This window comes from Takifugu rubripes, chromosome 16 (assembly GCF_901000725.2).
Source record: "Takifugu rubripes chromosome 16, fTakRub1.2, whole genome shotgun sequence".
Classification (NCBI taxonomy): domain Eukaryota; kingdom Metazoa; phylum Chordata; class Actinopteri; order Tetraodontiformes; family Tetraodontidae; genus Takifugu; species Takifugu rubripes.
In genome coordinates this window covers 10,620,049-10,639,484 of record NC_042300.1, presented here as the reverse complement: position 1 = coordinate 10,639,484, position 19,436 = coordinate 10,620,049, and the positions used below count along the sequence as shown (strand labels likewise).

At 45.4% G+C, this 19,436-nt stretch overlaps 1 protein-coding gene across 1 annotated transcript in view; it reads left to right on the top strand.

Moving 5' to 3' along the window:
• Positions 1-13,967, top strand: part of rngtt (RNA guanylyltransferase and 5'-phosphatase) — a 47,013-nt gene extending 33,046 nt beyond the window's left edge. Inside the window, exons 13-16 of the mRNA XM_003971833.3 lie at positions 5,049-5,149; positions 8,453-8,519; positions 12,401-12,524; positions 13,085-13,967. Of these exons, the coding sequence (XP_003971882.1) occupies positions 5,049-5,149; positions 8,453-8,519; positions 12,401-12,524; positions 13,085-13,242 (450 nt within the window). The 3' untranslated portion in view covers positions 13,243-13,967. The remainder of the gene's footprint in view (positions 1-5,048; positions 5,150-8,452; positions 8,520-12,400; positions 12,525-13,084) is intronic.
• Positions 13,968-19,436: the final 5,469 nt, after the last annotated feature.

Genomic DNA, 19,436 nt, shown 5'->3' with positions numbered 1-19,436 from the left:
TAGGGGGTCGTCTAATCATTAGGTCACATCTTAGCTATGCTGCTATAGGCTGAGGCTGCCGGGGTCCGGAAACATGATCACCTGACAGGCCTCTGTCACCCCACTGGGTCATGGTTTCCTCTCCTCTCTCTCTACCCCCCCCCCCCCCCCCCCATCAGCAGGAGGGTCCCCCTACATGAGCCTGGTCCTGCTCAAGGTTTCTTCCTGTTAAAGGGGAGTTTTTTCTTGCCACTGTTGCTTGTCTGGGGTCAGGCCCTGGGATTCTGGAAAGCACCTTGAAACAATTTTGATTGTATAAGACGCTATATAAATAAAGATTGATTGGATTTGATTTGAGAACCTTGCAAAACCTCATCTCTCACACGGTCAGGTGGAGCTTAACAGTGGATGCACACGACCGGTTTGAGACCGGAAATGGAAATAATTTCTTTGTTTTTATGTTTCTTGAAAGCTATTTAATGAAATAGATGCATGGTGCCTTACAGGATAATCTTCTGTTTTTCTAAGGCAAATAATGCTTGTAAATTAGCCGTTCTGCAGTCGGTGTGTTTTGTCCCTTATTGAGCATCTTCAGACTTCTACTTTGTGATTTGTGAAGTAATTTTCATATGGGGTATAACTGCCTACCAGGTAGCAATAGCTCTCAGGAGAACTGCAAATGAAAGTGGGAGAAGATGGCTTTCCACAGTCCTCAACTTTTATCTCTCTCTCTCTCTCTGATTGTCTTCTTTCTTTTAGAACTTTACTGAGTCAAGTTCACAAGATTCCCATTTCAGATTTATGTGGAAAGGAAATGACGTAAAATGCTTCCAGCATGGCTTGTTTATCGATTTACCGTTTCATTTCACAATGTTGAAGCATTGCTTGATATATAAGACGGTTTTTACAGGCTTTCAATTTTGAAATTATATTCTAGGGAGCTGGAAAATAAGTGGCTGTGATTTGGAGCGCTGGGGTTCCTGCTTGTCTTTTAGCTAGCCATCGATTTGAGGGCATCTTGTCGCCTGCAGCCTCGGCGAATTTGATGGATCCTGAGCAACACAGGAAAGGTGTTGAAAGCACTTGTAGCTGCTTGGATAAAAGGCTGTATTAGGCATTTATCGACCCAACGGAAGGAATTGCGGAATCATCCGCATCGCATTCATGGATCAGATCTTTCGTTTACAAGTCTTTGTGATTTCCTTCAGGTGCTCTTTCCAGGCGGTTTGCACTCAGCAGGACTGTTGTGCTGTTCTCTTAGAAAGAAAATATTAAAGACACGCATTGGCCTCTGTTTTTATAAGTCCTTCGTTTCATTGAATGCCGTTTCATCAGGTAGCCCTTCCACATCAAACTGACCACAATAATCGGATTAAGCTGTGAGGTCGCTCTGATTTGGGAATATGTGAAAACTATTGCGAAAGCCGTCAAGGCTAATGTGACAAACAGATAATGCAAACATTCAGCCATCTGATGTGAAAGATGAGAATATATAATCCAACCCTAATTGGCTTTTCTGCTACGGCATCATTAAAATGCTGGGATTTGAGGCTGGACACGTAAAACAAAGAATTTTGTCCCCAATCAGAAGGAATTGCAAACACCAACAGCTGATAACAGCAACCGTGTGATGGTGACCTTGCTAGCAACGGAATTTGCTTGGTATGCAGGTAAACACAGCCGAAGGGGTTGTAAATGCGCTTTACAAAGTGCCGTTAATGTAATCCATTCCCTAATTTAATCTTTGAGTGATGAGTTTGTGTTGAATAAAATCGGCCTCATATCAAGACCATATGAGCCATTGTTTATTAAAGATGGGCCATGGGCGATGGGGATTATCCATGTGGGCTGTGTGGTAGCTCATAAGACACCTCCACGTGTACATAAGACACCTTTATATTGTCCATATGGAAGAATTCTTTGGGGCTTTATTTGTTTATCTCTTTTGTAAGATGGATGGATTGCTTTAATTGTATACAGACCCATCAACTCTTAAAAACAGAACATCGAGTTGAAAATACCTCCGTTGCTTTTACAAGATGTTTTGTAGAGTTTGGCTCGATGTGAACGTTTTGTCAGCATTTTTGCCAATCAGTGCGGCAGCCAATGAGAAGTTCATCTGGTGGTGTGTGAGTGAGATAAGGCTGGCCTCATGGTTAATCTTAGGGGTGTCATGCTACCGTGGTCACATTAACTCAAAGGCTGACCGCTGTAGCCTGAAGGCAGCTGGTTTATCTCATCAAACACATGGCAGCCCTGAACGAATCTGTCTTCTTTCAGCTGTTTAAATTACATTATTTCATGTCTACTCCAGGGAAATATGATAATCATCAACATAGACAAGTATGCTAAAGTTGAACTCCAGCCATGGAACAATTGATATTGTTGAATTAAAAGAGCTTCATTGCTTTTCTTCCCCTTAGTTAATGAGGAATCTGGTCTTGTGTGTCCAAATGCAAAAGCCCAACACACACACACACACACACACACAGAGCAAGAGGTCAGCTGGTTTGTCTGAGCCATAACAGAGGGAGACATCCTCTGCAGAATTTATTGGACTTGTCCCACCTCTAGACCCTAATCAGCAGTGTGCCCAGCTCCTCGGAGCAAACACCTGTTTCTGGACAGAAAAAAGGGGGGAGAAAGCACAGACTGATGTCCTGAAAATATGGCGATGGTAGTTTTGTCTGTTTTTTCAATGTTGGCAATTAAACTGTCCTCGGTCAAGCAATCGCTCAATGTTTAGAGGGGAAGACGTAAAGCTGCAACATGTCACTCGTTTGATCGATGACTTTTCTGGTTTTCAGAGCAGTTTCTCTTCCATTGCTCTGATTATTTTATGGGACCATATTGACACCAGGAAATGGCTACAAACTGATATTTATGTTTATCTGCTGCTAGTTGCATTCCCAAAGGAAATAACAGATTCATCTTGTGTTCTGGAGGAGCTTTATGGTTCCATGCATAGCTTGTCCCACTGTCCAGTCTGTGCTAGTTTAAAGCTGCGGTTGCTATTGGGAGTTAGAAAGTCTTGCCTTGCAGTTTTTTGAGCTACTTTGGCTCTTTTATTTTCCTTTGTCGATGAAAATGTTTAGTTGACAACTGCAAAATCAGCCACTGTGAGAAGAGATTTACAGCTATCGCAGCTTTTTGATTTTTTTTTTTTTTTCATTTAAAATACATACTGATTTTTAATTTAATGGAAGCTAAAGAGCAATTGTCACCTTTGACCATTTTTGGATCAATTAAAAATGCCAAGTCATGTTTTTACATATTTCCAATTAATTCTGGTGATCAGTTGGAACATTTGTGCTCTTTTTGTTTTCCTCCAGATCATCCCTGCTGCTACATTTATGTCCTGTCACTTTATTCTCCTGTCACTTTTTCTTTCATTTCTCCTCTAATATACAAGAATCAAAACAACACTTTGCAGCGGAAATTCACCACAGGAAAATTAATTTCCTCCATAATAGATGGGTTCCACATTGGTCAGGTTTAAAAGTTTCTCGCCACCATAATGGAGCTCTTGCTTTACATGCACAGACAGTTTTTGACAAGACAAATAACAGTAATGAAAAGAGTGAGCACAACCGGCAGCAGTTTCTCATTTATGGCCGACGTTGAAGGTGGCTTATTTATTCCACAGGCATGCACATTTGGTTTCATGGCTCTTCAGATTCATCTAAATTAAGGGAGCACTTTATCCCCAAAAGTTTGGAACAAGCTTGTCTCACATTTGCTCTGTTAACACCTTTCCAATCCACACCCACACGTTTTAATGAGAAAAGATACATTCATCGGTAGTATTTTTATTATCCTAACGAGACGTGCGTTTTTTGTTCTTTAACTAACTGTGCTGATAGATTTAATGGAGTCCACTGGTTTCAAAGATTCATGAAGGCCTCCGCCCACGCAGGCTGAAGGCTACTTCACGCTCCTGTTTCCTTCACGTTAACGTCTCTACCGTTAGAAATCATCGCTTCTCTGTGTTGCTTTATGGTTTGTCATTTATAGATAGTTGATTTTCATGTTCTTAATACCCAAGTACTTTCAGAGCTTTATGGTCTATCACGCGTGTTCTTCACTGGAGTTCTTCTCCTCTGATTTTCAGATCTTCAAGGAAAAGCAAGTTTAATCATGAATCAGAAGTCGGTTCGGGGTTGAGGTTAGACTCATTATTGCCCAGAGGACACATTTATCCCACCTGCTGCTACAGCTGAACACTCATTTTCAGACATGAAGCATCAGGCAGCAACACTCTTTAACAAGAATAAATCTCACCCTTTTGTGCTTCTGTTTGTGGAGGAGTCGTTTCTTTCTGCCACTGATGATTAAGAGAAGTTGTTGAGCCTTTGGGACCTTTGTGGGCGGGGCTAGCAGTCCTTTTGTGGTCATGATCAGTGACAGTGGAGGTTCTGCTGAAGAAGCCTGTCTTCTTCCCCACACGTACTCTTCAGTTACCGGGCAACCCACAGTGACGGAGTCTGATCATCTGCTCCCTCCTAGACCTGCCATTCCTCCCCATGTCTCATGTTAGACTGCTCCTGTTTCTCGCCCACAGAAATGGCAGGCTCCCATAAATAAGCAATCTGAGGGAAGGGAAGAACGCCCCATTGGGGTCGTGGTCTTATGTTCGCACCAATGTTGTCGCGGTAAAATCCCATTTGCGTCGAATGCTTCCAAACACTTTTGGAAATCCATCCTGCTGTTGTGACATCAAAGCTGAGCTATACCGGTAATTATTTAATAGGAAATGCGCAGGCCTTCACAAATTCCTTAATTAGGTTTTTCTTGCTTGAATTTTAGCCCATGTTCTATTTATTCTGTTTCTCTGCATAATTAGACACCAAGAGTGTATTACACTGGAGCCTAATTTCATGAGCCTCATTAACTTTGACTGCGGCTTGAAAATTATGCCTCGCTCCCAAAATGTACTCAGCCATTAAAGCTGTGGAGGACCAGCAACAGAAACTGCTGGTTATCAGTGTCACCTCTAATGCAGCTCTAACATGTCTTTATCTCAATCAGTCACCCAAATCTTCCTCCTTTCTTCTCCCTCCCATCCGCAGCCGTACAAACCCGGGAGGTGTGACGATATCCTCAAGTGGAAGCCACCCAATCTGAACTCCGTGGACTTCCGTCTCAAGATCACCAAAGTCACAGGAGAAGGGTAAGTTGCTGTTGCTGGGGAAACACTCAGTATCAGCACCTATCGGTTCATGGCACACTGGGGTGCTTGGGGAGCACACATTTGCTATATGTATCTTATTACCACTAGTGTGGTAATAGAATCCTGCTTTGATTTGAATGAAACTGCAGCATTTTTCATCTTTTGTTCACATTTGTCATTCAGCTTTGTGCAAAGAGAAGTATGACTGACCCTCACCTCTATGTGTATTTTCATCAGAAACATAAATTATTCAGACCAAATGGTGCACATTGTAAACCCTCAGCCCCTTAAACAGAACACGTTTCTATACTGGGGGAGAAATTCCAGCATGTTATTACCGGGTCTGGATGTGTTTTCTCGCTGACATGTGGATCAATTTGTCTTGTATTCTTTCCACCATGGACATGCAGGATATTTGATCGTGTACAACAGAACTTCCATACAGTGTTGTCGCTCTGAAACTGAACTGTAATTGAATAAACCTCTAAGTCTAATGTATGTTAAAGGGTTTCACTCATGCACTAGTTCATAAAATGACCTCCAAACCTCACTGCAGCTCCTGGTGCCGAGGTTTGTCAAGTGATCTAAGGTTAAATATGCATTGGTAGACATTAAAGTGCATCGTTCTAGGTGCTGTCATTGTAATCTAAATCAACAAGTGTCTTCAATTTTGACTTGTAACTGTGACTGTGATTGCGTGAATAATTTAGTATTTTCTGGAACAGCATGGAGCAAACACAACTTCTTGTTTTATTCAGGCTGCACAACACAAAGCTGCTTTTTCAATTTTTTATTTATTTTTTGTATTGATTGTGCGCGGGCAGCTCTCTCGTCACCGCTGTGAGCTTTTCAGCCGTGCTCGCCATCCTTTTTGTCCGAGGGCCAGGTGACCTCGGTGACTGTCCCAGCTTTGTAGCCACACGCCTGTCATCACCACCCGACAACAGACTGCGAGGAGCACAGCAGGTCACGGATGCTCCTCCTCCACCGCCGGCCAGCAGGACAGCTCCTCGCTTCTGTAGCTCCTCCCCTTGCGTGGGAGGACACGGACAGATACCGTTGCCGACTGAGCACGTTCAGATATTCTCCCTAAATGGAGATATATTTTTTCATTTTACTGATCATGTAGTAATCATCAGATGTCACTGTGTCTTGTGTGGGTTTTCCAATCGTGTGTTCCTGTCTCCTAAATGAGGGAAAGAGATGGGCGTACATGTAAAAAATTAACACGGAGGGCTTGTAAATCTGCCCACATATTCAGCCTTGAAGGATTTTTTGGAGAATCCAGCTGTGCAACTTTGACGAGTATCACGCCTCTATCATAAAACATGCCACAGTTTGTACCAGATGTAGAGGGTTATGTTTAAATTACTTGAGTTCTAGATCATTTGAGGTAGAACTCTTCAATGATTTTAAGAGGGGTGGACTGAGACTCCAACATCCAAGGGTTTGTGTTACTTGTCTCCATACTCAATTGACATGAGGGTTGTTATGGCGACCCAGTCTATATCTCGTGGAGTGGATTTCACAGTCAGGGCTGTCAAATGTCACTAAGATGGAACTGGTGCTCTTTAGAATCTTATCACCCAGAGAGTTTACCTTTTCTATCACATTTCCTCCCCCAACACACTGCATGCCAGGGTCCAATTATTTAAAGTTCTACTCTGGCAATTGTAAAATCCAAAGCATTCTGCAGACCATGATTTTTTAAGGCTGTAGGGGCCATGTTTGTACTCACTGGAGAGAGGGGAGGCAGTTGTGTTCAAATGATACCAGCTGTCTCAGCACAAACATGAAGGAGTGGAGGATGGAACCTGCCTTCTGTACTCTGGATCCTGCAGGAAAGTAATAAGACTCCAGACCCCATGGTGGTCAAGGAGGCAGTTGAGGTTTATGGATGAACCAAAGACAAGGGAGGAGAAAATTGAGCCATTATCAAAAAGAACGGATAAATTCTGCTTCAATAGGGTGGATTTGATGCTAATCAGAAGAATTCTGATTCTTCAAGATGGAGTAGGTAGATAAGGAAAAGGAGGGGCCCAAGGACAGAACCTTGGGGTACACCAGAAGAGTGGGGAGGATTGCCATGAAATGAATGCTTTGAGCTGGATTAAGAGTACAGTCAGAGAGACATGATTTAAATAAGTTTAGGGGTGTTTCAGATAATCCAGTGTATATTAGCCCATCGATGGGATTTTGTCAGAATCCACACTCAGGTTGAGGATGATGAGGATCTGTGGGCAGACAGATGATAAATGTCATCTGAGCACCGTCACACAATAAAACCGAGCGTGATGGGAAACTAAAAGTTAGGGTTTCCACATTTGTTCTGTCCACGTCCAAGGCCGCTGATTAGTCTTGGATTGGGAATGATTTACCTATTTTCCCTTGTGTCACAGCGAGAAGGTGACACATGCCTCAAGTAGATGTGTCCTTTGATGAAAGCATCTGCCTTCTGTTAAAGTTTTAAAGATAAAATCAAACCGCCAAACCTGCAGCACCAGCTACAACAGCAGTATGGTGCACTCAGATAGATCCCCCTCATTCCCAATGCCACTGTCATCAGTTCCTGTGTTATTTGAACCACTGCATCTTCATCAGAGGTACAGATCAAACCTGTGATGGAAGCAGACATTCTTTAGGCGTTAAGTATGGGATCATGTCCATCACTGCGCCACTCTGGCTGTTCTTGTCTCCTGCTGCTTCCTTCCTGGTTGTGTGAACTGTTATTACACAGGAGGCAATTCTTTCAATTTGACCAATCTAATCTGCTCTGTTTGGCTGTGTCACCACTGCTGTTTGGCTGTAAATTTAGCTTTATTGTCCATACTCTCCTTTCTAAAAACACTTTCTATATGGAGCTGGTTGTTTGTGATAGCTTCAGGAAATGTTAACGTGCACACGGGGGATATTTTGGGTGGAGGGAAGTCTGGAGAGTGTGATTAAAACATCAGGTAGAGAACTCTGGCTTGAGAGCTCGCATGAACACTTATTTAGGGTTCTACATGAAGGACAACCAACACTCTGAGCATTGTGCCAGTTATTCTGCAGTGCGTACTGCTTTAAATAAACCTTCACCCCTACGCTGTTTATTTTTTTCTTCTTTGTAATCAAAGATGAATTAGTTTTTTTCTTCTTTTTAATCAAGCTGTGCAGAGACAGAAGGGTGGGGAGAGGTGTCATCTCACATTTCTGCTTTCTGTTACTAGCTAAAAAATGGAAGATATATATATATATATATATATTTTTTTTTTTTTACAGCACTGTTGCAGGTGCTAACGGTTTTCTTCTCTATCTTGGTAGTTTGCTTCCGAAGACTTACGGCCTGCTCTACGTCGGCAGCTACAACCAGCCCTTCGCAGAGATAAAGGTGAGAAAGTAAAATGTGCGGCTGCCTTGAATTCCTCCATTGTGCCGGCGCTCGCCATTATTAACACATTGGAAGAGATTCTGGAAATGTCTTGCAAAGGTGACATTTCAGCTTTCACACACATGAAACACTCCTCGGAGATTTTGGTCCGTACTGACACGATGACATCACGCGGCAGATTGGTCGGCTGCACATCTGTGATGCCCGTTTCACCACATCTCACAGGTGCTCCACTGTGATGGAGTCATCGACATGTTCCGCACACGTTTGAGAGGGTGTGAGGTTTGTGACGCGGTGCATTATCCTGCTGTTTGAAGGCTCAGCAGCAAAAGACGCCACCAGCCTGAACAAATAAAGGGCAGGATGCATTTTGTTTGTGCCACATTCTGACCCCGTCCGAATGTTGCAGCTGAAATTGAGACTCGTAAGACCAGGAAATCCTTTTCCAGTCTTCTCTTGTCTAATTTCGGTCAGCTTGTGTGAGTTGTAGCCTCACATTCTTGATCTTAGCTGACGGGAGTGACACTCATCGTGGTGTTCTGCTGCTGTAGCCCGTCTTCTTCAAGGTTCGATGTGCTGTCAGAGAAGCGATTCTGCTTTTTCTTCCACACAACTGGCTCACTGGATGCTTTCTTTTTCAGACCGTTCTTAGAAAACCTTACAGATGGTTGTGGGTGAAAATCTCAGTAGATCAACAGCGTCTGAAATACTCAAGCCATCAACAGCCATACCACGTACAAAGTCACTTAAATCCCCTTTCTCTACCATTCTGAGGCTCGGTTGGAGCTTGAATACGGTGACCATGGCAGCCATTGATTGGCTAAATAGCTACATGCAATTGAACAGTGTACCTATAAAAAAAAGTGGCAGTTGTGTTTATGCTTTCAATAATCCCATTCAAGGCCACATTTTATGTTCGCGTTGACATCTGAGTACTGTTTCCCATGTGTTGGCCGTGAGGCTCCGTAATAGAACAAGGTTACTGCCGACTTTCTGTGATCCTCCGAAGGGAAAGCTGCTGGAGCCTTGGGATCATCCGCTGCCATCAGGCTGTAAAGTGTATTTATGGTAAAAAGTGCTAATAACACGCCAGCCCGGGACATGTGGGACACACAGTAGAACGTGGTACCTTGTCTGCGCAGCCTGTGTGTCCACATATTTTATTATTATTCTGACCCTGCAGAGATTAACTTTCCAACATTCTCCGACTGACTCCCACCTGAAAGTGTATGTAGAGCTTGTTAAAAATAAACGTCCGTTGACTCCAGATCTGGGTCCATTTCTGCTGCTCCATCAGGTTTGCTCCCCGTGCAGGACTATATGTCCATTCAGCTCATTCACCCTGAGTGATTTGATTGACTTTTAAAAGAATGTCACTGAGCGAGATGTGCCCATTACCTTTCTGAATTAGACAAGATTTGCTTAATAATTTAATTCTCTGAACGACCCAACATGCTCTTCAAAGACAAAGAGATCCGTATGTTGAATTGAATATCTTGGGAGGTGGTGATCATTATTCTGCCAGCAGTATGTTCATCTCCTATTGACATTTCAAACCTGATCCAGCTCCTTTTGCCCCAGTTGCTCATAATGAGCTTGTTTTTCTCTCCTCCTCAGGTCTTATACAATAGAGCCAGTCTGATAATGATGCAGACTCAATAGGCATCATCTGCTTCCTACTAGTAAATAACAAAGCAACACATAGCTGTAATTGGCCTGAGTCGATGCATTTTTTTTTAATCATCCATTGATATGAATATGTCGTTTTCTTGTAGGAATATTATCTTTGCTGCATCCATCTGCGTCGTTCCCTGTGAGAGAGTGTTCCTTGAAGTTGATATTGTTGCATCTTCTCTGCCTCCCCACTCCTCTAGTTTCTAGATTAAAGTAGTCGAGTTATTAAAATGGACCCGAGTTGCTGGTGCGTCGCAGACCCGGGGGCTGGGTCTGATTAATTTAGGGCAGGGTCAGTCAATGAGCGGTCCTGGGGAAAACAGCATGGCTATGTATGGAAATTACACACGGCCCTTAGATCTATGCTCATCCGTGCCTCCAAGACCCAGGTAGACTGTGCCAGAACCTGGTGCTGTGTGTCGTTCAGAAACAGGCTCAGAAATGTTCCAACTATTTGGAAGATTGTCTAAGCTGCAGCTCGGTGGAGAATCGAACCTGTCAGGATAACATTGACAGTAACCAGGAACAGCGTCGACCGGCTTTGAATGTAAACGATATTTGATGCCACCATTCATTTCTATGTAAAAATTAGAAACATGATTAAATGCGTAAGAAAACCACCCAGCTGGGGGGTAACGGGTTTAGCACATTAAACACGTGCTACACTGTTCCTTCATCCCCAGCTGCTCACCACAAAGTCAGCTAAAGTAAATTTGAAGCTTTTTCATTTGAATAAATGGCCAGTGGAGCACAAAAGGGCAGGAGGAGCCGTGCTGCTGCACAACACTGGCCGATAAGCAGCTCAAGCTTTAGAATCACAGGCCCAAGTGTGTGTCCGTAATAAGACCCAATTGGATGGATTAAACGCAGAGTGGCCGCGTGAAATGGCAGCCAACTCGTCCCCGCTTCAAACACACAGCACGAGGAAAAGCTTCGGCCTGCTTGCACCGCCTTCTGGCACCGCAGGAAAACTCAGAGGTCCTCTCACTCGTTTAATCCTCGATCTTCTAATGTTCCAGCCCGAGAAATACTGCAGGAATAAATCAGAATTGTAAACAGCGGCGGTCCAGACGATGGCTTATGACTTCAAGGTTGTGATGTTCTCCCCCCACCTTCTGTCATCACACTGTCCAACCCAACTGTGAGACCAAATGGCTCACACTTCTTAGAACCTAGTAACTCCCATGTTAGCGTGCTGTCAAACACCTGAGCGCCGGTCGCTCTTCAACCTTGACGGTTAGCCTCCACGTAAACCTTCGGCGCAGGACGGACCCTTTTTGGAAATCAAACCTAGTCTTCAGGGATTTGACAGTCATCACTCCTTAATCCCTGCACGTGTGAACATATCTGAGTGGCAGCACGCCGGTGTCCCCGCTCCGTTTGTGTCCTTTACCTCCCGAATGCTCTCCCTGACACTCGCAGTCCCTCAACACACAAACAGCAGATGCTCAAATGTCTTCCTTGACTCACGCTTGATCTTCGTCACCGTTTGCCATTTTCCGTGCATCTGAGTGACGTCACACCGTGTCCAGCGAGGTGCTGAATCCCAGACGGCGCCTGATGTAGGGATTGCGTGATCCTGTGGGAGGAGCTGGAAGGTGATAACGGGAGAACAGGTGTCTGCGTTCCTGTTGGGAGGAAACCGGTTTGTCACATTGTTAATGGGGCAAAGATGCTGTCAGGGCAAGACATGAACTTTTTTTTACTCCCCATGTTGATGCATGATGGTATCTTCTTAAGAAAAGACTCGTTAGCTATTACTAATTGTCAGGCAGATGTGATGATTAGCCTGTTTCTGCTGAAGGCAAATCATCATAAAAATGGCCAAATTAGGTTTTCGCCCAAATGTTGCTCATTAAATAGCTGCAAAAGGTCTCTGGAGAACTTAATTACTGCAATTACGCAATGCTTGATTTCCCTCTGAGGTTAATGGATGATGAAGTCACATCTTTTTGCTCTATTTGTCGAATTCCACAACATTTACGGATCTTTTTTTTTTAATTGCCATAATTAAGGATAATGGAGCTGCTCCTTTTCTTTCACCGTTGATGGAGTGGAACATTTTGAGAATGGTTCCTTTTGTCATGTGATTCTCTTCCCAACTTGAGATTTAACATCTGATTTGTTCTTCTTTTGCCGACAAGCAAATGAAGCCGGGCTGGTTTCTTCTTCACAAACACACCTGTCACTCTGATCCGTCCGTGCAGGTCACCAAAGAGCTGACACAGTACGACAACAAGATCATCGAGTGCACCTTCGCCAACAACAGCTGGGTATTCATGAGGCAGAGGGTGGACAAGAGCTTCCCTAACTCCTACGACACAGCCATGGGTGAGACCTTTGCTGCCCAAACTTTATTAGTCACCCGCTTAGATTTGCTAAAATCTGAAGGAAAAGTGCATTTAAAGATACGAAGGGGAAGATCCAGGGACCAAAACGTTGAAGTCGGGACAATTCAGCCGCAGGAGGCGGATGATGAGCATCGCTGCGCCGCGTTTTTCTTACATTAGCACAACAACTAAATCTACAACTAACTGCAGTCGTTCGTCAGACAGAAGCCCGATCATTTATGGAATGCTAGCGTGGTACGTTTGGGCCGGGAAATGGAAAAAGAACTCCTCCAAAACAACAACGCAAGCAGCAATCCAGACTTTGAGGCCACCTGCAAGTACGGGGGCTTTAAACTGTTAAAATGGAAGTTGTTGTATCCAAATGGACCGAGTGAGTCTCCCGCTGCCACCAGAGTCTTGAGCTCTTGCAAAAAAGGCCACCAGAAAGAACCCGAATCCTAGAACCAGAACATCTCTTAATGTTGATGCTTGTGATGCAGATCAGCTGCTCTGGTGTGTTGTTGTACATTTCTAATGTGTGTGTGTTTCTGCTCTCTCCAGCTGTGTGTAAAAGCATCAAGCACCCCGTCACAAAGGAATACCTCCTGCAGTATGTGGATCACTGCATCCAAGCCCAGAACCGGAAACGCCCACCCGATCCAGACTCTGAGCTGATGCCGCCCCCCCCTCCCAAAAGAGCCACCCGGCCCATCCCATAGAAAAGAGAAGCAGCGATGCTTTATCAGACATTTAGCTTCCAGACATGTTTGTGGCTTTAATTATTGTTCTTATTAAATTGGCAGACATCTTGCATTGGTTTTTTTCCCCTTTGTTTTACTTATTTATCGTTTACGATGTCACAACATGAAATGTTCGGCCAACAGTTTGTTCTGAGGGAAGGGCGATTGTCGTGGGGGCCCAGCGGGACTTTGAGGGGCCGTTTCCATGGCAGCGGGCCGCAGCAGCACTCCAGCAAACACTGATTTCAGGGGACAGGATGGTGATGCTGAATCGTCCAGCGTGGACTTTTACAAACGGTTGTGCCTGAAGGAACTTTGGTGGACGGAGAGGCCAACCAGCACACACACACATACACACACACACACACACACACACACACAGCTGAAGGTTCTAAACCAGAGCACACTGTGAAGGGTTAATGATAGATAATGCTTCAACAAGCTCATCATTGCCACTTTATTTTTTTATTGGAAGGCCTTGTTGCCAGGAGACATTTTTCCCTCTGTAGCGTGGCCCACGTTGTTGCATGTTGCAAAGACTGTTGCCCATCTGCACAGTGTATCGCCCACTGTTGTTGCAGGTTTGTTTGGTTTTTGGTTTGTTTTTTTAAAAAAAAAAAAGATGGAAAATATCTCTATGTACAGTCCTTGTTGTATAAATGCATCCATCTGTGTGCAAAATACAAACTTTGCATTCACGTGTCGCAGCCGCTGTTTGATCCTATTTTCATAGAAAATTATGTCCCATTTACATAAGAGCCCAACAGTTCTTCACCATTTGCACGGTACAGCAGATTAACTGTGATTAACATCAGCACAGCATGTCATTTCTCTATTTTTGTCTGTCACAGATGCATTCTGGGAGGTGTGGAAGACAATGAAACGGGTTTTTTAGGCCCAAATGTGAGGATTTGTTCCTATTTCACGGTGAAGGTGGAAAGAGTGATCAGTCGGGCATGCAAGCATGTAGATGAGCACAGGGGGAATCAATGTAAGTCAGGATGATGTGCGAGGGTGTTACAAATCGTGTGTGCGCGTCAGTGCCTGGGGCGACTGCTCCTTATAGCAGATAGATGAGCTGCATTCACCAGGCTTCCTGCCCTGTGGCTGCACATGAAACTTGGCTGATAGTCACCAAATCCTCGCTCACCTTTCGGCCACAAGGTCGCCGCCGCCGACACATCAGCAAACGCGTGAGAGACCAGTTTGTTTTTTCTTTGTTCTTCTTAAAATCCATTCAAATAAAGCACCGTGCGTCCTCTGGGTCTCAGCTACCGGCAACCGGTCTAATATTACACACAACTGGTTCCACTCCAAACCCTTCTGGCCAAATAATCTCTCTTTGCAGGGGTTACTGCATCATTCACTCTGATGCTGCTTCACTGGGGTGGAGGAGAACCTACCACTGTGCAACAAAGGCCCATCTCTGTTTATTCTGACTGCCTAGATGCAGAAAAACACCTTCATTAGGGCTCCAGCGCTTCCTGGCTCAGGTGTTCGGGCGATATTACCAGAGATTATGAAGGTCCTTCCATAACAGCATCTGCATGTTGACTAATAGTTCTGTTTCTGCCACAGATCAAGTGTAAATCATGTGTAATGGAGCGTGATCCAATAATGTCATACCGTAACCTTTATTCACAGGAGGGTAATTTGACGCGTTTCCTGCCTGTCCGGCTTTTAGGGGACGCGAACCCGCCGCCGCCGATCATTCATCCTTAGATCAGCGAGAAGTACATGCCGGCGAATCTAAACGCTGGAAATCTTGAGAAAGTGTTCAGATATACGGATAAATTAAGCTGTTTTGTGGTATATTTGTTGTTAAGTTAAAGCTTTGCAACACCTGATTCAGTTTGTTCTCATGACTTGAATGGCAGGACAACTGAATTGGTGGCAACTTTTTGTGTCATTTAGCATTAGCAATAGCCTCATGCTCAAGCGTCTTCAGAAAAAACTATCTCCAATAGAAGGAAGTTGAATGCGTTTGTGCGTTTTGTCTTTTCAGACAAAATCAATAGAAATCCCAGAATTGTTTGGAACTGATTGATTTCCACCGCTGCAGAAATTGAAGGCAACCTCTGCAAACGTGTCTCGGCAGCCCCGAGCTCGCTGGATCAGAATCACCTGATTAATGATATCAATCAACAATCGACCCCGTGACTGCCACGACACAATTACCGCGGTGAAATTCAACATTTGATTACACACGTTGGCGCAAAGCTATTTCGGCTGACAGTGAAGCACGATGGCGCGGCGTAGCAAATGGGCTGCCGTCCGTGCAGAATGGCAACAGAACTGCACTTCTGCTCCTCCATCTCCCTCAGAAGCAGCAATCAGGAGGTGGCTGCTTGTGATGGCTCCGGGCCATTCAGCTGGGGGGGGGGGGGGGGGAGACCTCGATGTTGCCGAAATGGCCGCGTTAATGCGGTTCCCTCTGCCCAACTATCATTTCACCATCGCCTCACTCCCTGGGAAAATACATTTTCCATCCGACTGAAATCCAAGCGCACGAATGCCTGAAGGTTTTCATTAATGCGCGTTAAACGGCCTAATATTTAATCATATTACACCATCAAAGACGCTTCCTGTTCCAATAGGACCACATTTAAGATTAAGCACCGGACACATCTGCAGTCACGTGTGCATGCTAATGTTTTAATGCTAATGTTTAATCTGTCTCAAGGCAGGACGACTGCCATTAAAATGGCAGCTTGGGCCCGTTTGGACGAGGATGACGCTCATTGGACAGAGACGGGGAACGAGCCTCGCGGCTCGCCTTACGTCCATGAATCCGCATCGCCAACGTGGCCGAGGCAGCGCGCTCCTGACATTTAGCCACCTGCTGGGCAGCACCAGTGGCCCCCATTTCGTGAACTGGATGGATAATTGATGTCGATGATGGGTCGTTCAGCCATAACAAGAGTTGAGCAGGAAACGCTGGTCAGATCCGGAGTTCTGGGTGAAGATTTCTGCAGCCGCACAGTCGGGTTCTCCTCTCGGCGAACTCTGGTGGATGGACCTTCTGCCGCTCATCCTCGGGGGAGGGAGGGGGGTGCGTTGCTCTGACCTTGATGGTCCATTGAATCGTTCCTCCCCGAGTGTTTGCTTTTGATTGGCTGTCGATCACCCCTGCACCCTTGAACAAATATTTCACTTTGAATTCTGTGCTTTCGCTAACGCGTTTAAAAGCTGGCTGTCGGCAACAAGGCCACATATCATTCAGATAAATCTTGTTTGTACTGTTTTTTTCTGTTATCATTATTAAATCAGGAGGGATTAGCCTCAAAATGAGGTTAGATTTTACAGCCTTTTCCTTTGATTTCTCAGGCCAGCGGCATCCAGGCGATGGAAGCATGGAAATAAAAGTGGGGCTGCGTGTTGATGAGATCTGGAGAGGTCTGAGCTGTGTGTTACGCAACCGTCTCCTTTCATATATCCAATTTTGGCAGGAGACTTAGCAACATGGGCTGCAGGAATACAGAAATCTGTGTGGCCAGCCCATCATTCAGACACGCATCTGGGAGACATTTGGGGTGCCCGAATCACACCCCAAACCCCCATTTTTGAGGCGTTTATGTTGCTAACTACCACTAGGGGCAGTCTAGGGGTGTTTTCTTTGTCCTGGCTCTGCAAGCTCGCAGGCTATTTTGCATTCTTAGCTCTAGTGCTAAAATCCATCATTTCAGTATGAACAATTTGATTTGAAGGGTTAAATCAGTGGCCGGGTTTGATTTTAACACCTGCCAAATTAGTCTAAACTGTTTTTGGGGGGTTTTTTGATCATGCTTTTCCACCCATGATATTTGAATTACATTACAAACCTCTAAACACCCGAACATTTCAGTTTATTTAAATCAGTTTAGATAAATCCGTCTCACACACATACACACACACACACACATATATATATATATATATACAGTATGTTACAGATCAAATCCTCATCCAAGGTGCGGAGTGAAAATCGAGTTCGTTTAAAGGCCAGAAAGGCGACGTGGCTTTGAAGACCAAACTCATATTTTACGAGGTCGACTGCGGCTGATGTTTTTGAAGATGATCAAAGAGGAAACTGCAGATTTTCAGTCACCTATCGCAGCCACCAACCTTCCTCTCCACTTGATAAAGTTTTGAAGAAGAAAAAAAAAGAGCCCACTGGAAGGCGCGGTGTGGTGAGCCGCCGTGGATGAAGCGGAGCCCTCTTCCCCTCTTCCATCTCTGTCGGCTCCCTTTCTTATCAGCATCACCGAGGAAACGGCGCTCGTTGCGGCAGCTCGCTCTAGATCAGCAGAGCCGAGACTTGGCTTTTGTTTTTCTTCAAACGTCCCAGTTTTACGATGAACGGGACCTTTTTTCACCAAGAGTTAAAATATCTGAAATATGTGAACGTCACGAATCATTACCGACAGCTCCTTTGTGCTGAACGTCTGTCTGTGATGACTCTCCGGAGCTCAGAGTTGTTAAAGCTCTGCCCTCCTTCAACCGTGGCGACCTCCGCCCTCGCCGTCTTCTCCCCCCAGGGAGTCGGTCAGAGCTGCAACGTCCCTCCTGGTCCTTCCATCTGCGCCTAAGCTGGACGTAAGTGTGAAACCGTCACCAACCCGTCAGGAACCTGACATTTTCAGAGGTTCAGCGGGCGTCGTCCTCCGAGGAGCTGGGAGTGGGAGGAGGCTCACGCTCCGCTCCGCTCTCACGTTTCATGTTTGTTACCCTGATGAAAGAACGCCGCTGCGTTGCCGTGGATACTTGGTGCTTGTCTCCAGCTTGCTAATAAAGCCTGTTGAAGCCAAATCAGCAGCGCCACCGTCACCAGGTCGGCCCTGCTGCCTAAGAGCCGCTCGCTCCACTCGGCCTCCCCAGCTGGGGAATCTGCACCTGCCCCCGGGCTATGCTAATGGCACCGTTGCTGCCACCGGCGAGGTGTGGTGAAGCCAAGGATGAGCGACTCAGACTGGGAGGGCTCCATTTAACCCCCAGTCGTTGGAGTGGGTTTCGGAACCCCGCTTGGCACTTCCCAGAAAGCATCAGGCGGGGGACGCAATATGGAAAACACGCCTTCACATCTTCTTCCTTCGTTCCTCTAAATTCATAGAGAAATGGAAAACACAAGTGTTGGACACCTCTCGCACGGCTGGCTATTGTGCACAGTGGTTCCGGCTACAAATAGCTTTTCACATTCCAATTTGTCTAAACGACATTTCCACTTCAAATCAAAGCCGCAGATGACTTTGAGGCAGAGGCTGGAGGGAGAAGAGACGTTTGAAATTGCGTCGCTGTTGCAGTTTCAAGCGGTTTGTAATTAAAGCGACGTGTCGGCAGGAGTCGGGCTTTGAAAGCAGAGCAGCGGAAACAGGCCTCCGTGGAAGTGACGCACGGAGAGGTTGATCCAGGTCACGGCAGGGACGCGACAGGCTAGATTCCCTGACATCAAAGCATCAAAGCCAACTGTGGGAGGAAAGCAAGAAGGTGGATGCACGGAAGCAAGGGATCATATCCAGTAATAATCTATCATTCTGAAAAAGCTCGAATAAAGTGCGATTCGAGGGATAATGTCAAAGATTGCAAATGACTGGAAATGAAAGTATGAGAATGAGAGCCAGGGAGGCCTCTTGGATCCATTTATTCCACGCTGACAGCTAAAATTTAACTTACTTGATATTTAACGCTGCACCGACAGAGAAAAATTCCCCGAATGTAAACAGACGAGCGTTCGTGTGTGAGGAGCACAGCAAAAAAGCAAAGTCTTGTTGGTTTGAGGCACAAGGGAGGGGGGGGGGGGGGGGGTTAGTAACGATCCACACAGCACACACAATAGCAGCACCGACTGGCTTCCCAGCCACCACCCTCCCTTCAGCCTGTCTGCATCGGTGCACCTGAACACCATCTACACCTCCCTCGTCCGTGGCTGCTCACACACACACGCACACACACGTGTGTTCTATTGTTGTGAGGACTTTTCATAGACATGATCCATTACCCAGCGCCTAACCTTCACTACTAACCCCCTTTTTGCTACCTTCAATACGTTTAATGCTCGGTTTTCTGTTCTGTTCTGTTCGGTTCTGATTGTGTTTATTTCCCTCTGGGACGTGTGAATGATTGGCACCAGCGGGTCTGTACATTTTGTACCATCTGAACTGCTGACGTCAGCGCCACACTAACGTGGAAGGCACACA